Source organism: Akebia trifoliata, chromosome 3 (assembly GCF_017979445.1).
Source record: "Akebia trifoliata isolate Shusen 1 chromosome 3, ASM1797944v1, whole genome shotgun sequence".
NCBI lineage: Eukaryota > Viridiplantae > Streptophyta > Magnoliopsida > Ranunculales > Lardizabalaceae > Akebia > Akebia trifoliata.
Window position 1 is genome coordinate 55,807,880 of NC_141377.1, and position 19,988 is coordinate 55,827,867.

The 19,988-nt window shown below is 35.0% G+C and overlaps 3 protein-coding genes across 3 annotated transcripts in view; 2 read left to right on the forward strand and 1 right to left on the reverse strand.

The window, feature by feature from the left end:
• The first annotated feature begins 306 nt into the window (after nucleotides 1–306).
• LOC147408159 (ankyrin repeat-containing protein BDA1-like) lies at nucleotides 307–4,367 on the forward strand. The gene is made up of 2 exons (XM_086432884.1): nucleotides 307–1,013; nucleotides 3,887–4,367. The coding sequence occupies exons 1-2, from the start codon at nucleotides 407–409 to the stop codon at nucleotides 3,967–3,969; spliced, it is 690 nt and encodes a 229-aa protein (XP_086289010.1). The 5' UTR covers nucleotides 307–406; the 3' UTR covers nucleotides 3,970–4,367.
• Nucleotides 4,368–7,061: 2,694 nt separating this feature from the next.
• LOC147408160 (uncharacterized) lies at nucleotides 7,062–8,742 on the reverse strand. Its single transcript, XM_086432668.1, has 3 exons — nucleotides 8,485–8,742; nucleotides 7,658–8,059; nucleotides 7,062–7,112 (listed from the first exon to the last, which is right to left on the reverse strand). The coding sequence occupies exons 1-3, from the start codon at nucleotides 8,740–8,742 to the stop codon at nucleotides 7,062–7,064; spliced, it is 711 nt and encodes a 236-aa protein (XP_086288794.1).
• Nucleotides 8,743–19,323: 10,581 nt separating this feature from the next.
• LOC147408161 (ankyrin repeat-containing protein BDA1-like) overlaps nucleotides 19,324–19,988 on the forward strand; it is a 4,368-nt gene continuing 3,703 nt past the window's right edge. Inside the window, exon 1 of the mRNA XM_086432669.1 lies at nucleotides 19,324–19,648. Within this exon, the coding sequence (XP_086288795.1) occupies nucleotides 19,324–19,648 (325 nt within the window). The remainder of the gene's footprint in view (nucleotides 19,649–19,988) is intronic.

The following is a 19,988-nucleotide window of genomic DNA, read 5'->3' on the forward strand; positions in this document are numbered from 1 at the left end:
CAAGGAATTGTCATTCTTAGAAACCGGACTAGAATGGAATCTGTAATCAGTCCTATACATGGCCCACCTTGCTCTTCTCTTATAGGCTAAAAAAAAGTTGATGACCACGAGGTCGTCGAGATCATTTTTCATTATCTAAAAGAAAATATAAAAGTCATACGTAATCAATTTGATAACATAAGATGATAACTCAAATATTCACCAAAATTGCTCAAGTGTGAACGAAACTAAATAATTTCTCCAAAAGTTTGAAGCTGGCCGACAGTTTCAAAGTCTTTTACATTTTTTTTTTTTCTAGTTGGAACTTAAGAACATTATTTAATATTCTTTATCTATAGTCTATACATCTTAAACAGAAGTGCCCAGGGTTCTTGCCTGCTTCTAGTTATCTCTTACTAGAGAAATAATGGAAAATGAACGATTCTCACAAGTTAGGTATGATAGTTTGATGGATGCTGCAAAAGTAGGAGATATCAATGTCTTGTATTCGATTCTTGGGCAAGATCCCTTCATTCTTGAGAAATTTGATCAAATCCCATTTACTGTTACTCCTCTACACATGGCTGTAGAGACTGGGCAAACCAAATTTGCTATGGAGGTCTTGAGGTTAAAGCCTTCATTTGTTAGGAAGTTAAACCCTCATGGGTTTAGCCCCATTCACATGGCTTCAACCAATGGGAATGTTATAATGGTGAGAAAGTTCATGGGTGTCGACTATGATCTTGGTTTTTTAAAGGGTAGAGAGGGTAGATCTCCTCTGCACTATGCGACTATCGCAGGGAAAGTTGATGTCATCGATGAATTAATCTCCACTTGCCCAGATTCTGTAGAAGGGTTGACGGTTAGTGATGAGAGTGTTATTCATCTGGCTGTGAAGAATGGTCAGTTGCAAGCCTTTAAAGTTCTAATGGGATGGCTGAAATGGCTCGGGAAGAAGGACGTATTGAGTTGGAAGGATGAAGAAGGCAACACGGTCTTGCACCTGGCAGCATCTACAAATCAACGTGAGGCAAGTTCTACTTAATACTACAAGTAAAAATGCTTAGAGAGGTATTATGCTCACAAAAAATTAAATCTTGAATAACTACTCACACGGTGTCTTATAATGAGGGTAATTTCATAGATTGGGGATGCCTTTAGTACACACTGTTTCGTGTCATTGGTTGATCAGGACTATGAAATCTTAGTTCATAGGATTGACTTTTCTGTGAGCAAATTATTTTCTAAGAAATATATATTGATAAAGGTTAGGTTAGTAAGTCCATTTAATCAAGGTTCAGTTTAGATTGGTCGAGGCTTCAACCCAAACCCTGGCCAACCTTGCTTTTTCATTTTTGCTAAATTTTTTTTTTCAAAATTAATGTTTTAATTTTATTTTAGCTCTTGACGGTAAGGCTCTTTTCCTTTCCCTCCATTAAATTTTGAGTTCAGATTGTATTCCCCCAAGGTACAAGATTGAAATTCCTTTAACATATATATATATATATATATATATATATATATATATATATATGGGAAATGTTCAGCACCCTAAGTTTTACCACACATTTTAACAAACGTTTTTTGTCCTACATAGGTTAGAAGTTTTGGAATGAGCTGATTTTTGGTGAGGATGATCTCTATGATTAGAAGATCATCCTCCCCAAAAATCAGCCCATTCCGAAATGTTTAGCCCCATGTTTACACGTTGAAAAATCGTGGACCGTCCATTTTTTGTAAATCAATTTTGATGGGGTTAGAAGTTTTGGAATGAGCTGATTTTTGGTGAGGATGATCTCCTCACCATAGAGATCATCCTCACCAAAAATCAGCTCATTCCGAAACTTCTAACCCATGTAAGACAAAACGCGTTTGTTAAAGTGTGTGGTAAAACTAAGGGTGGCGAACGGGACCCTATATATATATATATATATATATATATAGGGTCAGGTTCAAAGGACAACCATTTCTACACACATATAGACAACGTGTTTTGTCTTATATGGGCAAAAATGTTTGGAATGGACTGATTTTTTGTGAGGATGATCTCTGTGATGAGGGGATCATCCTGGCAAAAAATCATCCCATTCCAAAACTTGTAACCCCATCAAAATTGATTTACAAAAATTGGACGGTCTATAATTTTTCAACAAAAATTGGACGGTCTAGAAGTTTCATAATGAGCTGATTTTTGGCAAGGATGATCTCCTCATCATAGAGATCATCCTCACAAAAAATCAGTCCATTCCAAACATTTTTGCCCATATAAGACAAAACACGTTGTCTATATGTGTGTAGAAATGATTGTCCTTTGAACCTGACCCATATATATATATATATATATATATATATATAAAAGGAATGTATTCCCCCAAGGTACAGGATTGCATTTCGCAGCCAACATTAGGCACTCTAACGTTGTTCTATATGGCTTAAAGTTTCGGATTGAGCTGATTTTTTATAAGGATGATTTCTATAGTGTAAAGATCATCATCACAAAAAATCAGTCTTCTAAGTCCATCAAAAGTGGTTTAAAAAAATTTGGTAAAAAATTGTCCGTCCATAATTTCTAAATTAATTTTTATAAGGTTAAAAGTTTTAGATTTGACTGATTTTTGTAAGGATGATCTTCTCACTATAGAAATCATCTTCACGAAAAATCATCCTAATCCGAAACTTTTAAACCATATAAGACAAACGTGTTGGCTCCATGTTCGCTCCCTAACAATTGCTACCGAACCTGACTCATATATATATATATATATATATATATATATAGAGAGAGAGAGAGAGAGAGAGAGAGAGAGAGAGAGAGAAAGGGGGGGGGGGAGTATGCAGCTAAAGAGGAGGATTCAAGCCCTCCTCCCACACCTCAATCAATGCCACGGAAGCCACTATCCAATAAATTAATGCCTAAAATCTCTCTTTTTCAAAATTTCTTTGGTTTATAACTTAAATGGCATGTTAGGTGTGGGCACAGGATCCTACACACACACACACACACACAACACATATATATATATATAAGAGAGAGAGAGAGAGAGAGAGAGAGAGAGAGAGAGAGAGAGAGAGAGAGAGAGACTCTAGATTGTATGCACCTAGAGTGGAGGATTGAAACCCTCCTCCCATACCAATCCATAATCGAAGGAATTAGCATATAAAATATCTCTTTTTAAAAATTTCCTTGGATTACGGCTCATGTGGTGTGTATTGGGGTTTGGGAGGATGGCTTCAATCCTCCACCCTAGGTGCATACCATCCCCACTCACATGTATATATATATATGTGGGTCAGGATCCGTGTACACATACATCTACCCATATATCTACCACGTGTTTTGTCCTATATGGGCTAAGTTTCGGATTTAGCTGATTTTTGGTGAGAATAATCTCTATGACGAAGAGATCATCCTTACAAAAAATCAGATAATTCTAAAACTTATAAACCCATATTTATGAGTTGAAGAATCGTGGACCATCCATATTTTGTAAATCACTTTTGACGAGGTTAAAAATTTAAGATTGAGCTGATTTTTGGTGAGGATGATCTCCTCATCATAGAGATCATCCTCGTAATAAATCAGCTCAATCCAAAACTTTTAACCCATTATAGGACAAAACACCTTGTAGATATATAAGTAGATATATGCACACGGATCCTGATCCTACACACACACACACACACACACACACACACGTTAAAAGAATACTAAGTAGAGCATGCATAACTCACTCGAGTTTCCCGTACAAACGAATTTTCAAATGCACTTGTAGTGTGTTTGAGTCAACTCATTAAATAACTCTTTTCTGAGTTTGTATTTTGAATCACCCAAAAATTCCATTTATACTTTTTGTTTTGTAAATGATAAATAATTACTTAATGCAATACGGTAATCTTTTGTAGGTAGTGCAAATGTTGGTTAGGAACAATAATATCGTTAAGCGGACGGACATGAATGCGAAGAACAAGCGGATGGACACAAACTTCTAGATTGCATGTAAAAACTCAGATTCCATAGAAAAAAAAAAAAAAATTGATCTTGTAGATGTTGAAAATGGATGGATACCGAACTCCCAATTTTAAAATTAAAATTCAATGGTGAAATTTTATTTTATTTTTTCAATATTTTTTTTAAGTTCCTAGAATTTTATCTTTTATAATCTTGTATGACAGATCATGTTTTTGAACGCCACAAATTAATGGGGTTAGAATCCACTCCAAGGTATGTTAAGTAACAAATTAATTGCAAAAATTAGAAATTTATGACGTGGATCCCACTCCAGGGTTTACTCGATAATGAACTTGATAAAGTGAGGTTTGGTGAGTAACAAACTTCATAAAGCAAGGTTCCCTTGGAGTTGTCAGAATTCCAAGAGAGTTTTTGTAATAGAAGTGCAATAGTTAGGTTTGCTAAGTAAATCTCTCTTTAAGAAAATGAATAATGCTAAAGTGACCTCAAAATTGAACTTGATCATATCGCACACCCTAACGTGAAAGTATGTAGGAATCATAGATGTTTCATCGACATACAAGTCAAAAAGCATCTATAATTCCTACACACTTTCATGTCATGAGGTGTGAAATGAGGTACAATCTTGAGGTCACTCTAGCATGACTCTAAGAAAATTTTAAGAAAGAATACTAAATAGAATGCGTGTATTCTCCTAAGGTAGAGGATTGAAATATATATATATATATATATACCTGATTTTTTGTGTGGATGATCTCTATGTTGAGGAGATCATCCTCACAAAAAATCAGCCCATTCTCAAATTTCTAAGTCCATCAAATCAAAGTGATTTACAAATTTTAGGTAAAAAATAGACGATACACAATTTCTAAATTATTTTTTATGGAGTGAGAAGGTTGATATTGGGCTGATTTCTTGTGAGAATGATCTTCTCACCATAGAGATCATCATCACAAAAACCACCCCAATCCAAAACTTTTAAGTAACATAGGACAAATGATAGAGAGTAGTGTTCAACAACCAACGTTAGGGAGCCAATTTTGTCTCATATGGCTTAAAAATTTGGGATTGAGCTGATTTTTTGTGAGGATGATCTCTAGAGTGAGGAGATCGTTCTTACAAAAAGTCTAAATCACTTTTGATGGGGTTAGAAGATTCAAATTGGACAATTTTTTGTGAGGATGATCTTCTCGTCATAGAGATCATCATCACAAAAAATAAATTCAATCCCAAACTTTTAAGTCAAATCGTTAGCTCCCTAACGTTGGTTGTCAAACATGACTTATATCAAAAGTGATTTACAAATTAATGATAAAAATTTCATTCATACTCTTTTGTTTTATACATGAGAAATAATTACTTAATGCAATACGGTAATCTTTTGTAGGTAGTGCAAATGTTGGTTAGGAACAATAATATCGTTAAGCAGATGGACATAAATGCGAAGAACAAGAGTGGATTGACAGCTCTAGACATATTGAAACAGCTTCCAAGGGAAACAGACACTAGGGACATTGAGGTGATGCTGTGTAGGAGGGGAGCTATAAGAGGGCACAATATTACGTCTCCTTTACCACTAATTAATTCACATACTCAACGTCTCCGAGTTCAAAAAAAGGAGACAATTGGTTGCCTTGGGAGGTGTATGAAATTTGTTATGTTTCGGATCCCAAGAAAAATAGCGCTAGATGTTCGAAATGCATTGTTGGTGGTGGCCGTACTGATTGCAACAGCAACATACCAAGTTGGACTCAACCCTCCATCCCAGTCTGTGAGCATCAACTCCATTGACGGGGAAGGGCGACCATATGAGTTTAGTTATCGAAATTCATCAGTGGGAATGGTATCACTCGTAGTCTTCATGTTGATGAACTCGTTAGGGTTTTATACGTCTCTCGTAATGATTGCCATCCTCACACTTGGGTTACCTTTATATCGGCTAGTAGTAATATTACTGTTTTCAATGATGTGCACTTATATTTGGTCTATCGAATTGTACGCCATTAGAAGCTACAGGTTCCAGTTCAGATCCACTTCCCTCGTCATTTTTTTCGCCTTGATAGTGTTGTCGATCTTATTTTTGATAGTCACCCTCATACTAGGCAAATTTATCAAGAAAATTAACTAGTAGCTGTGGATAGCATAGGTAATTGCATTTCCTTTCCTATCTCCAGATTTGTAAGACTTACTAAATTGAACTGAGTTGTGGGTATAATTGCTCAATTTTGGTAGATTTTCCTTGTGCATCTTAAGTAGAAAAAAATCTATGCTTTTGAGTGTGAGAGAGAGAGAGAGATTTACACGCGTGAAGTTACATATATAATTCCAAGGGAAAATTATAAAAAAGAGGGTAAAATATTTTAATATTTAAAAAAAAAAAAAACCTATTTTTTAAAAGATTACCAAAAACGAATTAAGTTAACTTGCTAGACCGTCCAACATTTTAAATGGAGGCTAAATTAGTGAGGTGTTAAAAGGGAATTTTTGGTAAATCAAATATATTTTAACACATTAAAACATTAGACAATTCAATGAGTTACTAAAACACTAGAGTACTGTCCAAAGACTTAATTCATTTTTGGTAATTTTAGAACAAATAGATTTTTTTTTTGTAAATATTAAAATATTTTACCCTCTCTTAATAATTTACCCAAATTCCAATGTGAACCATTGAAAGAGTTTAGATCAAAAGGTACCCCCATGGAGGATTGAAATCCTCCTCCCATATTTCAACACATACATATAAGCCATAATCCAGGGAAATTTTAAAAATGAGATATTTTAGGCATTAACTCCTCGGGTTGTGGCCTATGTGGCATGTGTTGAGGAGTGGGAGGAGTATTTCAATCATGGAAGTGGATCCTTTATAACACACGGTTCCTGTAACACAGTTTCAACGGATGAAAAAGTGCCACATCAGCAATACAATTAGATCTGACACTTGTCAATTAAGTAGCCATTCATTTTTAAAGACGTGGGTCTGCATTAAAAAACTTGTTTTTTATTTATTTATTTTAAAATCAGATCTAAGTTATAATCACAAGAGGCTGAGATGTAAATTTTTTTTCTAGAATACCTCTCTCTCATCTGTTGAAACTGTGCTACAGGATTGCTACATAGGAACCGTGTGCTGCGGAGGATCCGCTTCATTCAATCCTCCACCCTAGGTGTATACAATCCGAACGTACTCAGAAAGAAAATATTAGCAAAATAGTACAGAATGCCAGAGATATTAGAAATAATAGTGAAATGCCATAATAGAATTGAACCAAAAAATAAAAAAAGGGAAATTGAACACTCGTACTCATTCACTGAAATAATATCAGGTCTTACACATAATTTAAAATAAGAACGATAACATTGTTGACAGGTACAAATTAAATGCAAGCTATCTACTTGGAACTTTTCATCTTAATACGTAGGACAAATTTCGAAATCCGGTAAAGGAGGAACCCAACAACTAAAGGGAGAATAGGAACAAGGGGAGCAAGACATTTAAATTGGAGCATATTGCCTATTCCTCTTGGCAAGATAACAACTATAGACCCCAAATGATTGGATGTCATTGACAACAATAATATTAGTGCTGGGAAGTGGAAAGGTAACCTTACTGTGAGGGTTGAAATCATAGCCATAGAAATTTAAAAAAAAAAAACCGGTAGAATTTAAATAGATGATGATAGTGTATAAGTATGACTCGACAATCACTTGGCCAGCATAGTGTGATGGTTCTTCTTGAATGTGGGTGGTGTTTGTGCTATTGTTAATAATTGTTGGTGGTTTAGTATCTTGCCAAACACCACCTGGAGGGGAGAGTGCAGCTTGGTATGTCACTGTTGTGATCAGTACGGCCACCACCAATAAAGCATTGCGAACTTCATCTGGAAGTTCTCTTACCAACCCCTCTGTGTCGTCCTTTAGTTTATGGAAATAGTACCGAGCAAGTTTTGATATGCGAGAGGTATTGCATTCCCTACGAAGCATCTCTTTAATTTCCATGGTGTCTGATTCTCTCGGTCGAAGTTGCTGCAATATGTCTAAAGCTGTCAACCCACTCGCATTCTTCGCATTCATGTCCAATGGTGGGTAACAAGTATTATTGATTTTTACCTATGTTTCCACAAACTGCAAATTAAGAGTTGATCAGTAATATGTACAATACTGATTCTAACATAATATTTTCTAGCAAATTTAGTGCAAATAAAATCATAACTTGCCTGGGGTATATTTGTGGATATTGCTAAATGCAAGTCAGTATTGTCTTTCTCATCCTTCCAGTTTAGTAACCCTTATCGTCTCGTGCTGTCGCAGCCAATTTACTATGACTCCAAATACTTCTAAGTGATGGTTTTTACGGCAAAATGAAGAGCAGTCTCATCATCAACTGTCAACTCTTCCTGAGATTTTGGGCAAGTGGAGAGTAATTCATTGATAACATCAATTTTTCCAGCTATAGTCGCACAATGAAGAGGAGTATTCCCCTTTCAACCCTTCAACAAATTAAGATCATCATCGATACCTATGAGTTTTCTCACCATTTCTACATTCCCATTTGTTGAAGCTAGGTGGATTGGGCTAAATACATCTTCATTTAGCTTTCTAGTAAATGAAGGCTTCAACCTTAGGAGTTCCATAGCAAATTGGGTATTTTCGTGTAGTACAGCAATGTGTAAAGGAGGAACAACAAATGGGAACTGATCAAGATAATCAAGAACAAAGGGATTTTCCCTAAGTAATAAATAAAAAGCAACAATATCACCTGTTTGAGCAGCGTCCATCAATCTCTCGTCCATAATTACTTGTAAAGATCCAATAATGCAATAATGCAATAATTATAATCAGCCAATAACAACTCTTTCCTCTTTAAAACTATAAATAATAAAGCAGGTTCTCATAAGGCTTCAATCTTTGAAACTTGAATAGAAAAATACCTTCCTTACCATAAAAGAAAAGTTTCCTGACTTACGGAATCAAAAACACGATCGATGCCAAAGGGATGTAGAGAACAAAATTCCGAGAACTTTGAAAAAAAAATTATAAAATAAAGTTATTCTTTTCCATTGAATTATAATTTTAAATCTTCCATTTTCAACAGGGAAATGCTGAACTGACTTCCTTCGACACTGTGCTCAACACTGTGCTGAAATGGCAGTGTGTAGTGAACCATAGATAGGAAAAAGATTTGGAAAATGCTGGACTGCCTTTGTTCGACACCACATTCAACACTGTGCTGACATGGCGTGCATAGAGGACCGTCGATTTTTTAACTTGTACTCGGCGAATGAAACCTATGTATATCTGTGCACTGTTATGTTAGCGCAGTGTCCCCAACGAAGGCAGTGTAGCACGACTCAAAAGATTTAAAAGCTAAATCTGGCCACAGTTGGATCAAGATTCAATTTGATTGGACTGGTTATGTTTTTATAAAAAAAATTAATTAAAAATACATAAAGATTTATGCTAAATCACCTTGATCTATATGCATAAAACTCAAAACACAGATCTATTTAAATCATGGTTTTAAATCTCATCTGTAATCAAGATGACTCGGGCAAGTCATCCATGTATCTTTGATGAGCAAGACGGATGGACGTGGCATCTCACCATTAGTGAATCTTGTTGGAAAAATCTGCAATTTTTCCAGATTTTTATGACCAAGTAGGTTTATTTGAGCTACGATTTAAGTGGGTTTCATAATTTATTTGAGGCAGGACCACTTAGAAACTTATTCTTCTCATTGAAGAAAATAGTTTTATTTATTAAGTATTTAGTTATAAAAAATCATTTTTGGTGAATGAGAAATCGGCTCCAAATAACCCCTTAATTCAGGAAGGACACACCTCTTGATTTTGAAAGGGCACACCCCTTAATTCAAGAAGGACACACCTCTTGATTTTGAAGGGGCACACTCCTTAATTCAGAGAGGACACACCTCTTGATTTTCATGGGTGCATGGTCGTCTAGAAAGGATACCTCATTTGATTTTGAGTTGTCTCTTAAGAGACACACATTTCCTTTTCCAAGAGACATTATGTCTCTTAAAACCTCCATTTTTCAAAGAGACACCTTATTTCTTAAAATTCTATAAATAGGTCATTTCGACCTTAGTTTTTCTAATTCAAAAAATTTCTCTTCTTCTTTACTATTTTAACGTGCTTGCATTCTGATTTCTCGTTTGCATTCTTAGAGAGTACAACCTTAGCGTTCGGTTCGCTAAAAGTGTAGATTATAGTGTTACCTATACATGTGTGATGGTTGTATCCTGGGAGACAATTGTTCATTGATCCGTATGCACCAAGTTGCGGGAACAAAATTGTCTTAAGGACATTATGTTCAACACAAGCCTCAATCAATTCTATTTTTGTTCGATTCTCGAGTATCTACCGAATAACAAATCTCACGAGAAAAACAAGATGACTTGGATGATATTTTGAAAGTCTCATTTGAATCGATAAACCTCGTTCAAGCCAGGCTAAGACTTTGACAAGTAGCATAAACTTTTCAAAGGACAAATGGAAAGGTGCCATGTCTCCTTTTTTGAAAGGACAAAGGGCTCATTAGCCAAGTTGGCGTAATTTGGGCTTTTGAGCTTGTATTTAAACATGAAAAATGATTTAGGCCAAAACCTTCCAACTCTTGCCTTTGGGCTTTGCAGTTGGCAGTGCGCATCACCTAAGGTCTTAGAACCATTTTCTTGCATGCGCGTACAATTTGGGGTATTTACTTCTAGTTCTTTTTCGGCTCTTTCACTTCAATATGATACATTAAATAAGATGCAACACCATATATTTCATTTAGATTTTGTAAATCTTGCACAAACTCGGTTCTGATAGAGATAAGATGTATGCAGTATAATAATGTGCATTAGATATACTATATCAATGCTATGGTGTATTTTTTTCATATATCTTGGTACACCTTTCCATCGCCCAACTTAAATCCATTTTTTTTAAAACAAAATTAGAATTCATTAGTAGCAGCCTGAAAACATCGCATAGACCCAAATTTCTAACCAATATAAAAGATGCAATCAATGAAATACATATGAAAGTAAAAGAAAAAGAGAAAGACTTCGAATCGAGTACCATTCTCTCATGGTTGAACAAAAAATGCGATTATTTAGAAAAGAATTTCTTAGCTTACTTTTAGGGGTACAAAAAATGAAAATCCAATAGGTCCTTAAATATATTGTGGATGAAGGAAATGCAGAGCAGTCCCATTCAAAAGCAGTTTGCTATGAAGTCCTAGAGGCAGAGCTCATAACAAGAAGATGAATGATCGATCCCCACCTTTATCTACGGAGTTGGATGAACTCGTATGAATTATAGGGTATCTACGTTGCATGTGTTTATGGGATTGGGTATTATTTATCATTGCATTTTTTTTTTTTTGTTTTAATAGTCAATGCTCCAAGTTAATCTCAACCTTAATGCCATCATTCATGAAGGTCTTAGCAACCAGATAATGTCCATGTGCGTTAGTTTGATGTCCATGCAGGTGCATAATTACTTATTGATCCATTTCCTTTTTACAATAAATACACTGTGGAAATTGGATTTTGTATTTAAAAGAATATATATTTTTACCAAAATACCCTTAGATGTTTATTCCCCTAACAAAACGTTTAAATTTATTATATCAAGATAATTTTGGTAAAACAAACCAAGCAATTGTAAGGCATTAAGGTATAATCACGTTGTTTAGTTTTCAAAATTACAAAAGTATTCCATTAATAGGCCGTTTTAGGAAAAGGTGCATCGTCTTTCACCCTGCATCTTCAGTTCTTTGACTGTCAAACACCTCAGTCTTTCACTCTCCATCTTCAGTTTTTTGACTGTCAAACAAATTTTCATGTGGTTCATACACCTGAAAATTTGATGTAAAAATCAGATATTTTATTTAGTTCGTAATTAGGGTATAAAGGTAATGTTAACGAAGTATTCATTTCATACCAATCCTACTTTCATAAAAATAAAAACAGAAATAGAAAGTATATCAAATCTTTTGTTAATATTTTGAAAATGTACCTATTTTCATAATTTCAAAAAGTTCTGAGTTCCACTTGCGTAATTCTTCCTCATTTTTCAAGTCCTAAGTAATATATGTAACCTAATTTTCGGATGAGTAATATATTTCAATTTTGTTTTTATTTATTTATTATTATTATTTCAACACAATTCTGTAACTCACTTTCCTTTTCTAACATGTCTTGTAATAAGCAGAGCAGCTAATAATATCTTCTCATCCAGACCAAAAATTGTGAAAAATATGTCCAAATTTTAATTGATACTGCAATAAATTACCGTCACTAGCCCAGCGAGCCAGGCATCTGCACAACCCATTTAATCTCAAGTTGGAAAAATCCGAGAGGAGTTGCTGCTTTGTGAAAAATAGATCAACAGCAATATCCAACTTTTGAGTTTTGATAAATAGAGTGGAATTCCTTCCACTGCTAACAAATTGAAAATGAATACAACAGAAAGTAAGAATCTCTCAGCTTGTTCTCAAGTGGATGTAGCATGATCAATTGGCGAGGTACGTTAGAGTCCAGGAATGGATTCGAGATTGTACTTTTCAGACACTGAAGCTTCCGTCTCTTGGCTATCTTGTAATTTTGATTTCTTTATGGAGTCAAGTTTTTGTAGGTATAAGTAGGACGCATTTCGATTGGAAGATAGTCCAGGATTGCTGATCCTTCTAGCAAGGAAGCGACAAATCAGGCTTCTGAGTAATGGGACCATAGTGTCAGGTTCATGCTCTAAATAATACATGATTCCTCCCATACACATAGAGAAAAGGGCCACCTGCTTGATTTAAGAATGTATTAGATATAGAGTTATCATTTTTGTATTTGAGAACACATTAACTGCACATTTACGTACTATGGAAGCTCATCAATCAGTACTAGATCACTTTATTGGCAATATTGCATGAAAATTCAACCAAAAAAAACAAGAAGAAAAATGCAAATATGACATGTATGGGATTATAAAGGCACCCTATGAACCATCGGATCTCTCGGGCATGAGAAAGTGGTTTTTTGTTCTCTAACACTAGGGGTGCCAATGGGTCAGTTTGTGTTGTGCTCGTGTTGTTTTGAGATAAGGGTAGTTTTTCCCGGCCCATTTAATAATCGTGTCAAATATTTAAACCCACACCAACAAATCTGTTAAACAGGTAACCTAACCCAACCCATGCAACTCTTTCAATAAAATTCTAATCTCAAGTAGAAAAAAACAATTCCATGGCCACCACCAAAAAAAAACATTCCAACATTCTTAGAATGTTGTCCTCTACATCCTTGAGACATTGGATCATGTTTTTAGATGTTAGAAGAAAATGTAGTCAGGAAACTTTTCTTACTAACTCAATAAAGAAAGTGTTTTTCTTTCCCAACCTAAAAGCTTCGCCCTTAATTATTTGAAAAAATATCTTAAAACGCCATCCATATTTTTATAAAATTAGAGGAAAAAAAAATGTATTAGGAAAAAAATGTTTTAAAACTCTTAAATAAATGTTGATTTTTGATAAACCTCCTATGTTTTCATGATTTAAAACAAATGACACAATAATTAAACGTGTCAAAATAAGTTAAACGGATTGACGTCTCTTAACCTTGACACAACCCATTTAATAATCTTGTTAGACGGGTCAACCCTATTATAACATAAACCCAATTAGGCTTAATGCCAAACCACTAATTTCATGTTGTTTTAAAGTCATGTTCGCAGGTCATGTTAAGATTGCTAACCCTATTTAACACGATAAGATAGATCTTTAGCATTTAGACTGTATAACGACCAAACTATCAATAGGATATGACCATGGGTAGCACACTTCAAATATTTACTTATAAAAAGCCAATAAGATTAAAAATACTAATACATAAATCAAATATTATTTATATATTAATTTAAATCAATATTTCGTCACTATTAATTTTATGAGTTACATACAATAAAATATTTCTGAAGCTCTAAAAGGAAAGAAAAGCAATGTCAGTGACATAATTATGGATATCAAAGCAAACAGGTTGCTTTAGTCTTACTAAATTGCCCAAAGAGTTCGTTCAAAGGGACATTTTTCTGATTTCCTACTTTAGAAGGGACTATCTTTTCTCTTCCTTGGAAGGGACGTTTGGGGGTTGTGCTCTTCCTCGGAAGGGGTTTTTATTATTTCCTTGGCTTTGATGATATAGTCATACATCATGCATGTATGTATTGTAGCAATTACTTGATTCACACACTTTCAAAGTAGCATGGTTTAAGATCTCGTTTCATTTTAGTGTTACAAGTTTCTCAAAAATCAAAATCATATTGAAACATTACCGAAACATTTCGATACGTACGAAACATTCGGATCATTTATATGAGTCCTTGAGAGGATACCTAGGTCGAGGGGTATGTCATCAGTTTGAATGTAGAAGGATTTCTCAAATGTTTACTTAAATATGAGGGAGTCTTTTCTGAATCCTTCGAGTCTTTGAAGGGAGACTGAAGTCAAGGGCCTATAATCATTGAAAACGTGATTTTTAGAATGCTCTCCATCTTTGAAAAAAAAACAGAGAAGAACTAAGACTATCCAAGTATGTTCTCCGCGGTAGCAGCGATCGGAAAATCGAAGACGACTCTCTATCCAAAAGATCAGATCCACCAAATTCATTCGAAATCGTTCTCTTTAAATAGCCAGATTCACAAGAGAAAATGGAACTTTGGAACCGAAACCATGAATGTTTCGATTCCATGGATATATGTCTTGGAAGGTTGAAATTCCAAGACGTTTTGGCCGATACAAACCAAAACGAATCGAAATTTTAAACCATGAGTGGTATTATCATAGACCTGCGTTTAAAACCTACTTTCACTCGATTGCTACCAGAAACAGTAAAATATTAGCATTTCTTTCCCGTTTTATATCTGTAAACACGCTTGGATGTACTCTTTTACAGATTTTAGGAAATGTGTAGGAGGCCCATATCCATATCAATGACCTGGAGTTTCAAAATTTTCAAATCACTTCCCTCAATTATTGTTTTTGGGCATCATGGATTCCAATGGAATCCACCACCACTATACCCATACCTGTTACCGCCAATCGTTTTACTCTCAACCTTTTGATGCTAAGTGCAATGAAACTAGAGACCAATGTGCAAAGTTGGGGTTCAGGAATAATTCGGAAATAGAAAAAATAAAAAAGAAGGGGGGGAGGGTTCAGGAAAAAATATTATGAAAAACATAAAATAAAATAAAAAAGTACATTTAATATATCAAATATAATATAAGGATATACATAAACAAAACATAATATTGCTCAACTTCAAATTTCACGAAGTTCGTGATTCTAATATATATAAGCGACCATTCAAGGGCCTAATATTTCGTCTTATACAATTAGAAGTTTCAAAATGGGTTGATTTTTTTGTGAGGATGATCTCCTTACCATAAAGATCATCCTAAAAAAAAAAAAGTTAGCTTATACCAAAACTTCTAATCCCAGTTTACAAGTTGAAGAATCGTGAATCGTCATTTATTTATAAATCACTTTTGATAGGTTTATATATATATAGGGAGTGGTTCAGCAACCCTAAAGTTTGCCAAACATTTTTCAAAACATGGGTTACAAGTTTTGGAATGAGTTGATTTTTTGTGAGGATGATCTCTACGGTGAAGAGATCATCCTCTCCAAAAATCAGCTCATTTTGAAATTTCTAACCCTAGTTTACAAATTGAAGAATCGTGGATCGTCCAATTTTTGTAAATCACTTTTGATGGGGTCTCGGAGATCATCCTCACCAAAAATTAGCCTATTCCAAAACTTCTAACCCATGTTTTGAAGAATGTTTGGCAAACTTTAAGGCCATTGAACCCTATACATATATATATATATGAGCAGCGTTATTACGACCCCTATTACGACTCATATTGCGACACACCATTTTGTCTTATATGGGCAAAAATGTTTGGAATGGGCTGATTTTTTGTGAGGATGATCTCTGTGATGAGAGGATCATCCTGGTAAAAAATCATCCAATTTCAAAATTTCTAATCCCATCAAAATTGATTTACAAAAATTGGACGGTCTAGAAGTTTCATAATGAGCTGATTTTTGGCAAGGATGATCTCCTCACCATAGAGATCATCCTCACAAAAAATCAGCTCAGTCCAAACATTTTTACCCATATAAGACAAAATGGTGTGTCGCAATATGAGTCGTAATAGGGGTGTAAGAACCCGACCCTATATATATATATATAATATATATATATATATATGGGAAATGTTCAGCAACAAACATTTTGGCAAAACATTTTTCAAAACATGGGTTAGAGGTTTTGGAATGGGCTGATTTTTTGTGAGGATGATCTCTACGGTGAGGAGATTATCCTCACCAAAAATGAGCCCATTTCAAAACTTCTAACCCCATAAAAAATGGTTTACAAAAAATGGACGGTCCACGATTTTTCAACTTGTAAACTGGGGTTAGAAGTTTTGGAATGGGCTTATTTTTGGTGAGGATGATCTCCTCACCGTAGAGATCATCCTCACCAAAAATCAGCCCATTCCAAAATCTCTAACCCATGTTTTGAAAAATATTTTGCCAAAATGTTTGTTGCCAAAATCTCTAACACACTTTAACAAACGTTTTTTTGTCCTACATGGGTTAAAAGTTTTGGAATGGGCTGATTTTTGGTGAGGATGATCTCTATGATTAGAAGATCATCCTCCCCAAAAATCAGCCCATTCCGAAATGTTTAGCCCCATGTTTACATGTTGAAAAATCGTGGACCGTCCATTTTTTGTAAATCATTTTTGATGGGGTTAGAAGTTTTGGAATGAGCTGATTTTTGGTGAGGATGATCTCCTCACCATAGAGATCATCCTCACCAAAAATCAGCCCATTCCAAAACTTCTAACCCATGTAGGACAAAACACGTTTGTTAAAGTGTGTGGTAAAGCTTAGGGTGCTGAACGGGACCCATATATATATATATGGGTCGCGTTATTACGACCCCCTTTGCGACACACCTTTTTGTCTTATATGGGCAAAAATGTTTGGAATGGGCTGATTTTTTGTGAGGATGATCTCTATGGTGAGGGGATCATCCTGGCAAAAAATCATCCCATTCCAAAACTTCTAACCCCATCAAAATTGATTTACAAAAATTGGACGATCTATAATTTTTCAACAAAAATCGGACGGTCTAGAAGTTTTGGAATGGGATGATTTTTTGCCAGGATGATCCCCTCACCATAGAGATCATCCTCACAAAAAATCAGCCCATTCCAAACATTTTTGCCCATATAAGACAAAAAGGTGTGTCGCAAAGGGGGTCGTAATAACGTGACCCTATATATATATATATATATATATATATATATATATATATATATATATATATATATAGAACAGCGTTCCTAAGACTCATATTGGAAGAAGCGCTGTAAAGAGAAAGAGAAGAGAGGGCAGAAACGAAGAAGACGAGTTTTCGTTCGTTCTGATTTTCTTTCGTCTTCGTTTCTTTCGATTTTGTTTAGCAAGCAAGTCGATCGATCTGAAATTTCGTTCAATCGCGATGAACACAAGAAGATTTCTCTCAGATTTCTCTCTGCGTTTTGAAATCAGATCTGAAAGTTGCGAAGAAGACGAAGTTTCGGCTGAGCTGAAATTTCGTTTTTAGTTTTTATTTTTTATTTTGTTATCGGGGAGGTAGTTGTAAATAACGAAATTTCATCGTTTTAAAAATGGGTCGCGATCTGGACCGTCGATTTACGAATATCGAACGGCTGAAATGGTGAGTCGCGATGTGAGTCGCAATATGAGTCTTAGGAACGCGACCCTATATATATATATATAGAGAGAGAGAGAGAGAGAGAGAGAGAGAGTAGCGTTTGACAGATAACATTAGAATACAACGTTGGGAGACAAAAATTTTCCTATATGACTAAAAAAAATCAGCTCATTCTGAAACTTCTAACCCCAGTTTACAAGTTGAAGAATCGTGAACCGTCATTTATTTGTAAACAACAAAGATACACGATCCACATCCTAAATCACTTTTGATGGGATTAGAAAGTTTAGATTGGAATGATTTTTTGTGAGGATAATCTTCTCATCATAGGGATTATCAATTCAATCCGAAACCTCTAACCCATATTTTGAAAAATGATTATTTTTACATATGTTTTTACTTATATCCCTTGAACGCTCCCCTTGTACAATGGATCTATGAGATTGGGAGATCTTATTTGATTGAATTTGTTAAATTTATTCTCATGGGAAATTATGTTTGTTGTGGGAAATTATAATAAATTAGTTAGAAATTGACAATTGGAGGGAAATTGCAAGTCAAGTGACACATTTTTTCCTCTTTATCGTTAACATATAGAAGAATGCTGAGGATACCAAGAAGACTTCAATCGGTCAACAAATCAAGAAGAGAAATGTGACCGTACTTCATAAAATTTCAATTAATATTTAATGAGTCGTGATAAATGCACGAAATCTTGATACGCGGTTTGGTAGGATACAAAATCGCGTCAGCCACATACTCAATAGCATACCCAGAAGACTCAGAAGACTGCATGCCTTCATCATTATTCATTTTTAATTTGTAAGTTTCATAGAAGTCACCTCATTAATTGTTGATTTAAATAGAATAAGGAATTGTCATTCTTAGAAACCGGACCAGAATGGAATCTGTAATCAGTCCTATACATGGCCCACCTTGCTCTTCTCTTATAGGCTAAAAAAAAAAGTAAAAAAAAGTTGATGACTTTTCGTTAAAATGATGACCACGAGGTCGTCGAGATCATTTTTCATTATCTAAAAGAAAATATAAAAGTCATACCTAATCAATTTGATAACATAAGATGATATCTCAAATATTCACCAAAATTGCTCAGTGTGAACGAAACTAAATAATTTCTCCAAAAGTTTGAAGCTGGCCGACAGCTTCAAAGTCTTTCACATTTTTTTTTTTTCTAATTGGAACTTAAGAACATTATTTAATATTCTTTATCTATAGTCTATACATCTTAAACAGAAGTGCCCAGGGTTCTTGCCTGCTTCTAGTTATCTCTTACTAGAGAAATAATGGAAAATGAACGATTCTCACAAGTTAGGTATGATAGTTTGATGGATGCTGCAAAAGTAGGAGATATCAATGTCTTGTATTCGATTCTTGGGCAAGATCCCTTCATTCTTGAGAAATTTGATCAAATCCCATTTACTGTTACTCCTCTACACATGGCTGTAGAGACTGGGCAAACCAAATTTGCTATGGAGGTCTTGAGGTTAAAGCCTTCATTTGTTAGGAAGTTAAACCCTCATGGGTTTAGCCCCATTCACATGCTTCAACCAATGGGAATGTTATAATGGTGAGAAAGTTCGTGGGTGTCGACTATGATCTTGGTTTTTTAAAGGGTAGAGAGGGTAGATCTCCTCTGCACTATGCGACTATCGCAGGGAAAGTTGATGTCATCGATGAATTAATCTCCACTTGCCCAGATTCTGTAGAAGGGTTGACGGTTAGTGATGAGAGTGTTATTCATCTGGCTGTGAAGAATGGTCAGTTGCAAGCCTTTAAAGTTCTAATGGGATGGCTGAAATGGCTCGGGAAGAAGGACGTATTGAGTTGGAAGGATGAAGAAGGCAACACGGTCTTGCACCTGGCAGCATCTACAAATCAACGTGAGGCAAGTTCTACTTAATACTACAAGTAAAAAATGCTTAGAGAGGTATTATGCTCACAAAAAATTAAATCTTGAATAACTACTCACACGGTGTCTTATAATGAGGGTAATTTCATAGATTGGGGATGCCTTTGATACACACTGTTTCGTGTCATTGGTTGATCAGGACTATGAAATCTTAGTTCATAGGATTGACTTTTCTGTGAGCAAATTATTTTCTAAGAAATATATTGATAAAGGTTAGGTTAGTAAGTCCATTTAATCAAGGTTCAGTTTAGGTTGGTCGAGGCTTCAACCCAAACCCTGGCCAACCTTGCTTTTTCATTTTTGCTAAAAAAAAATTTTTC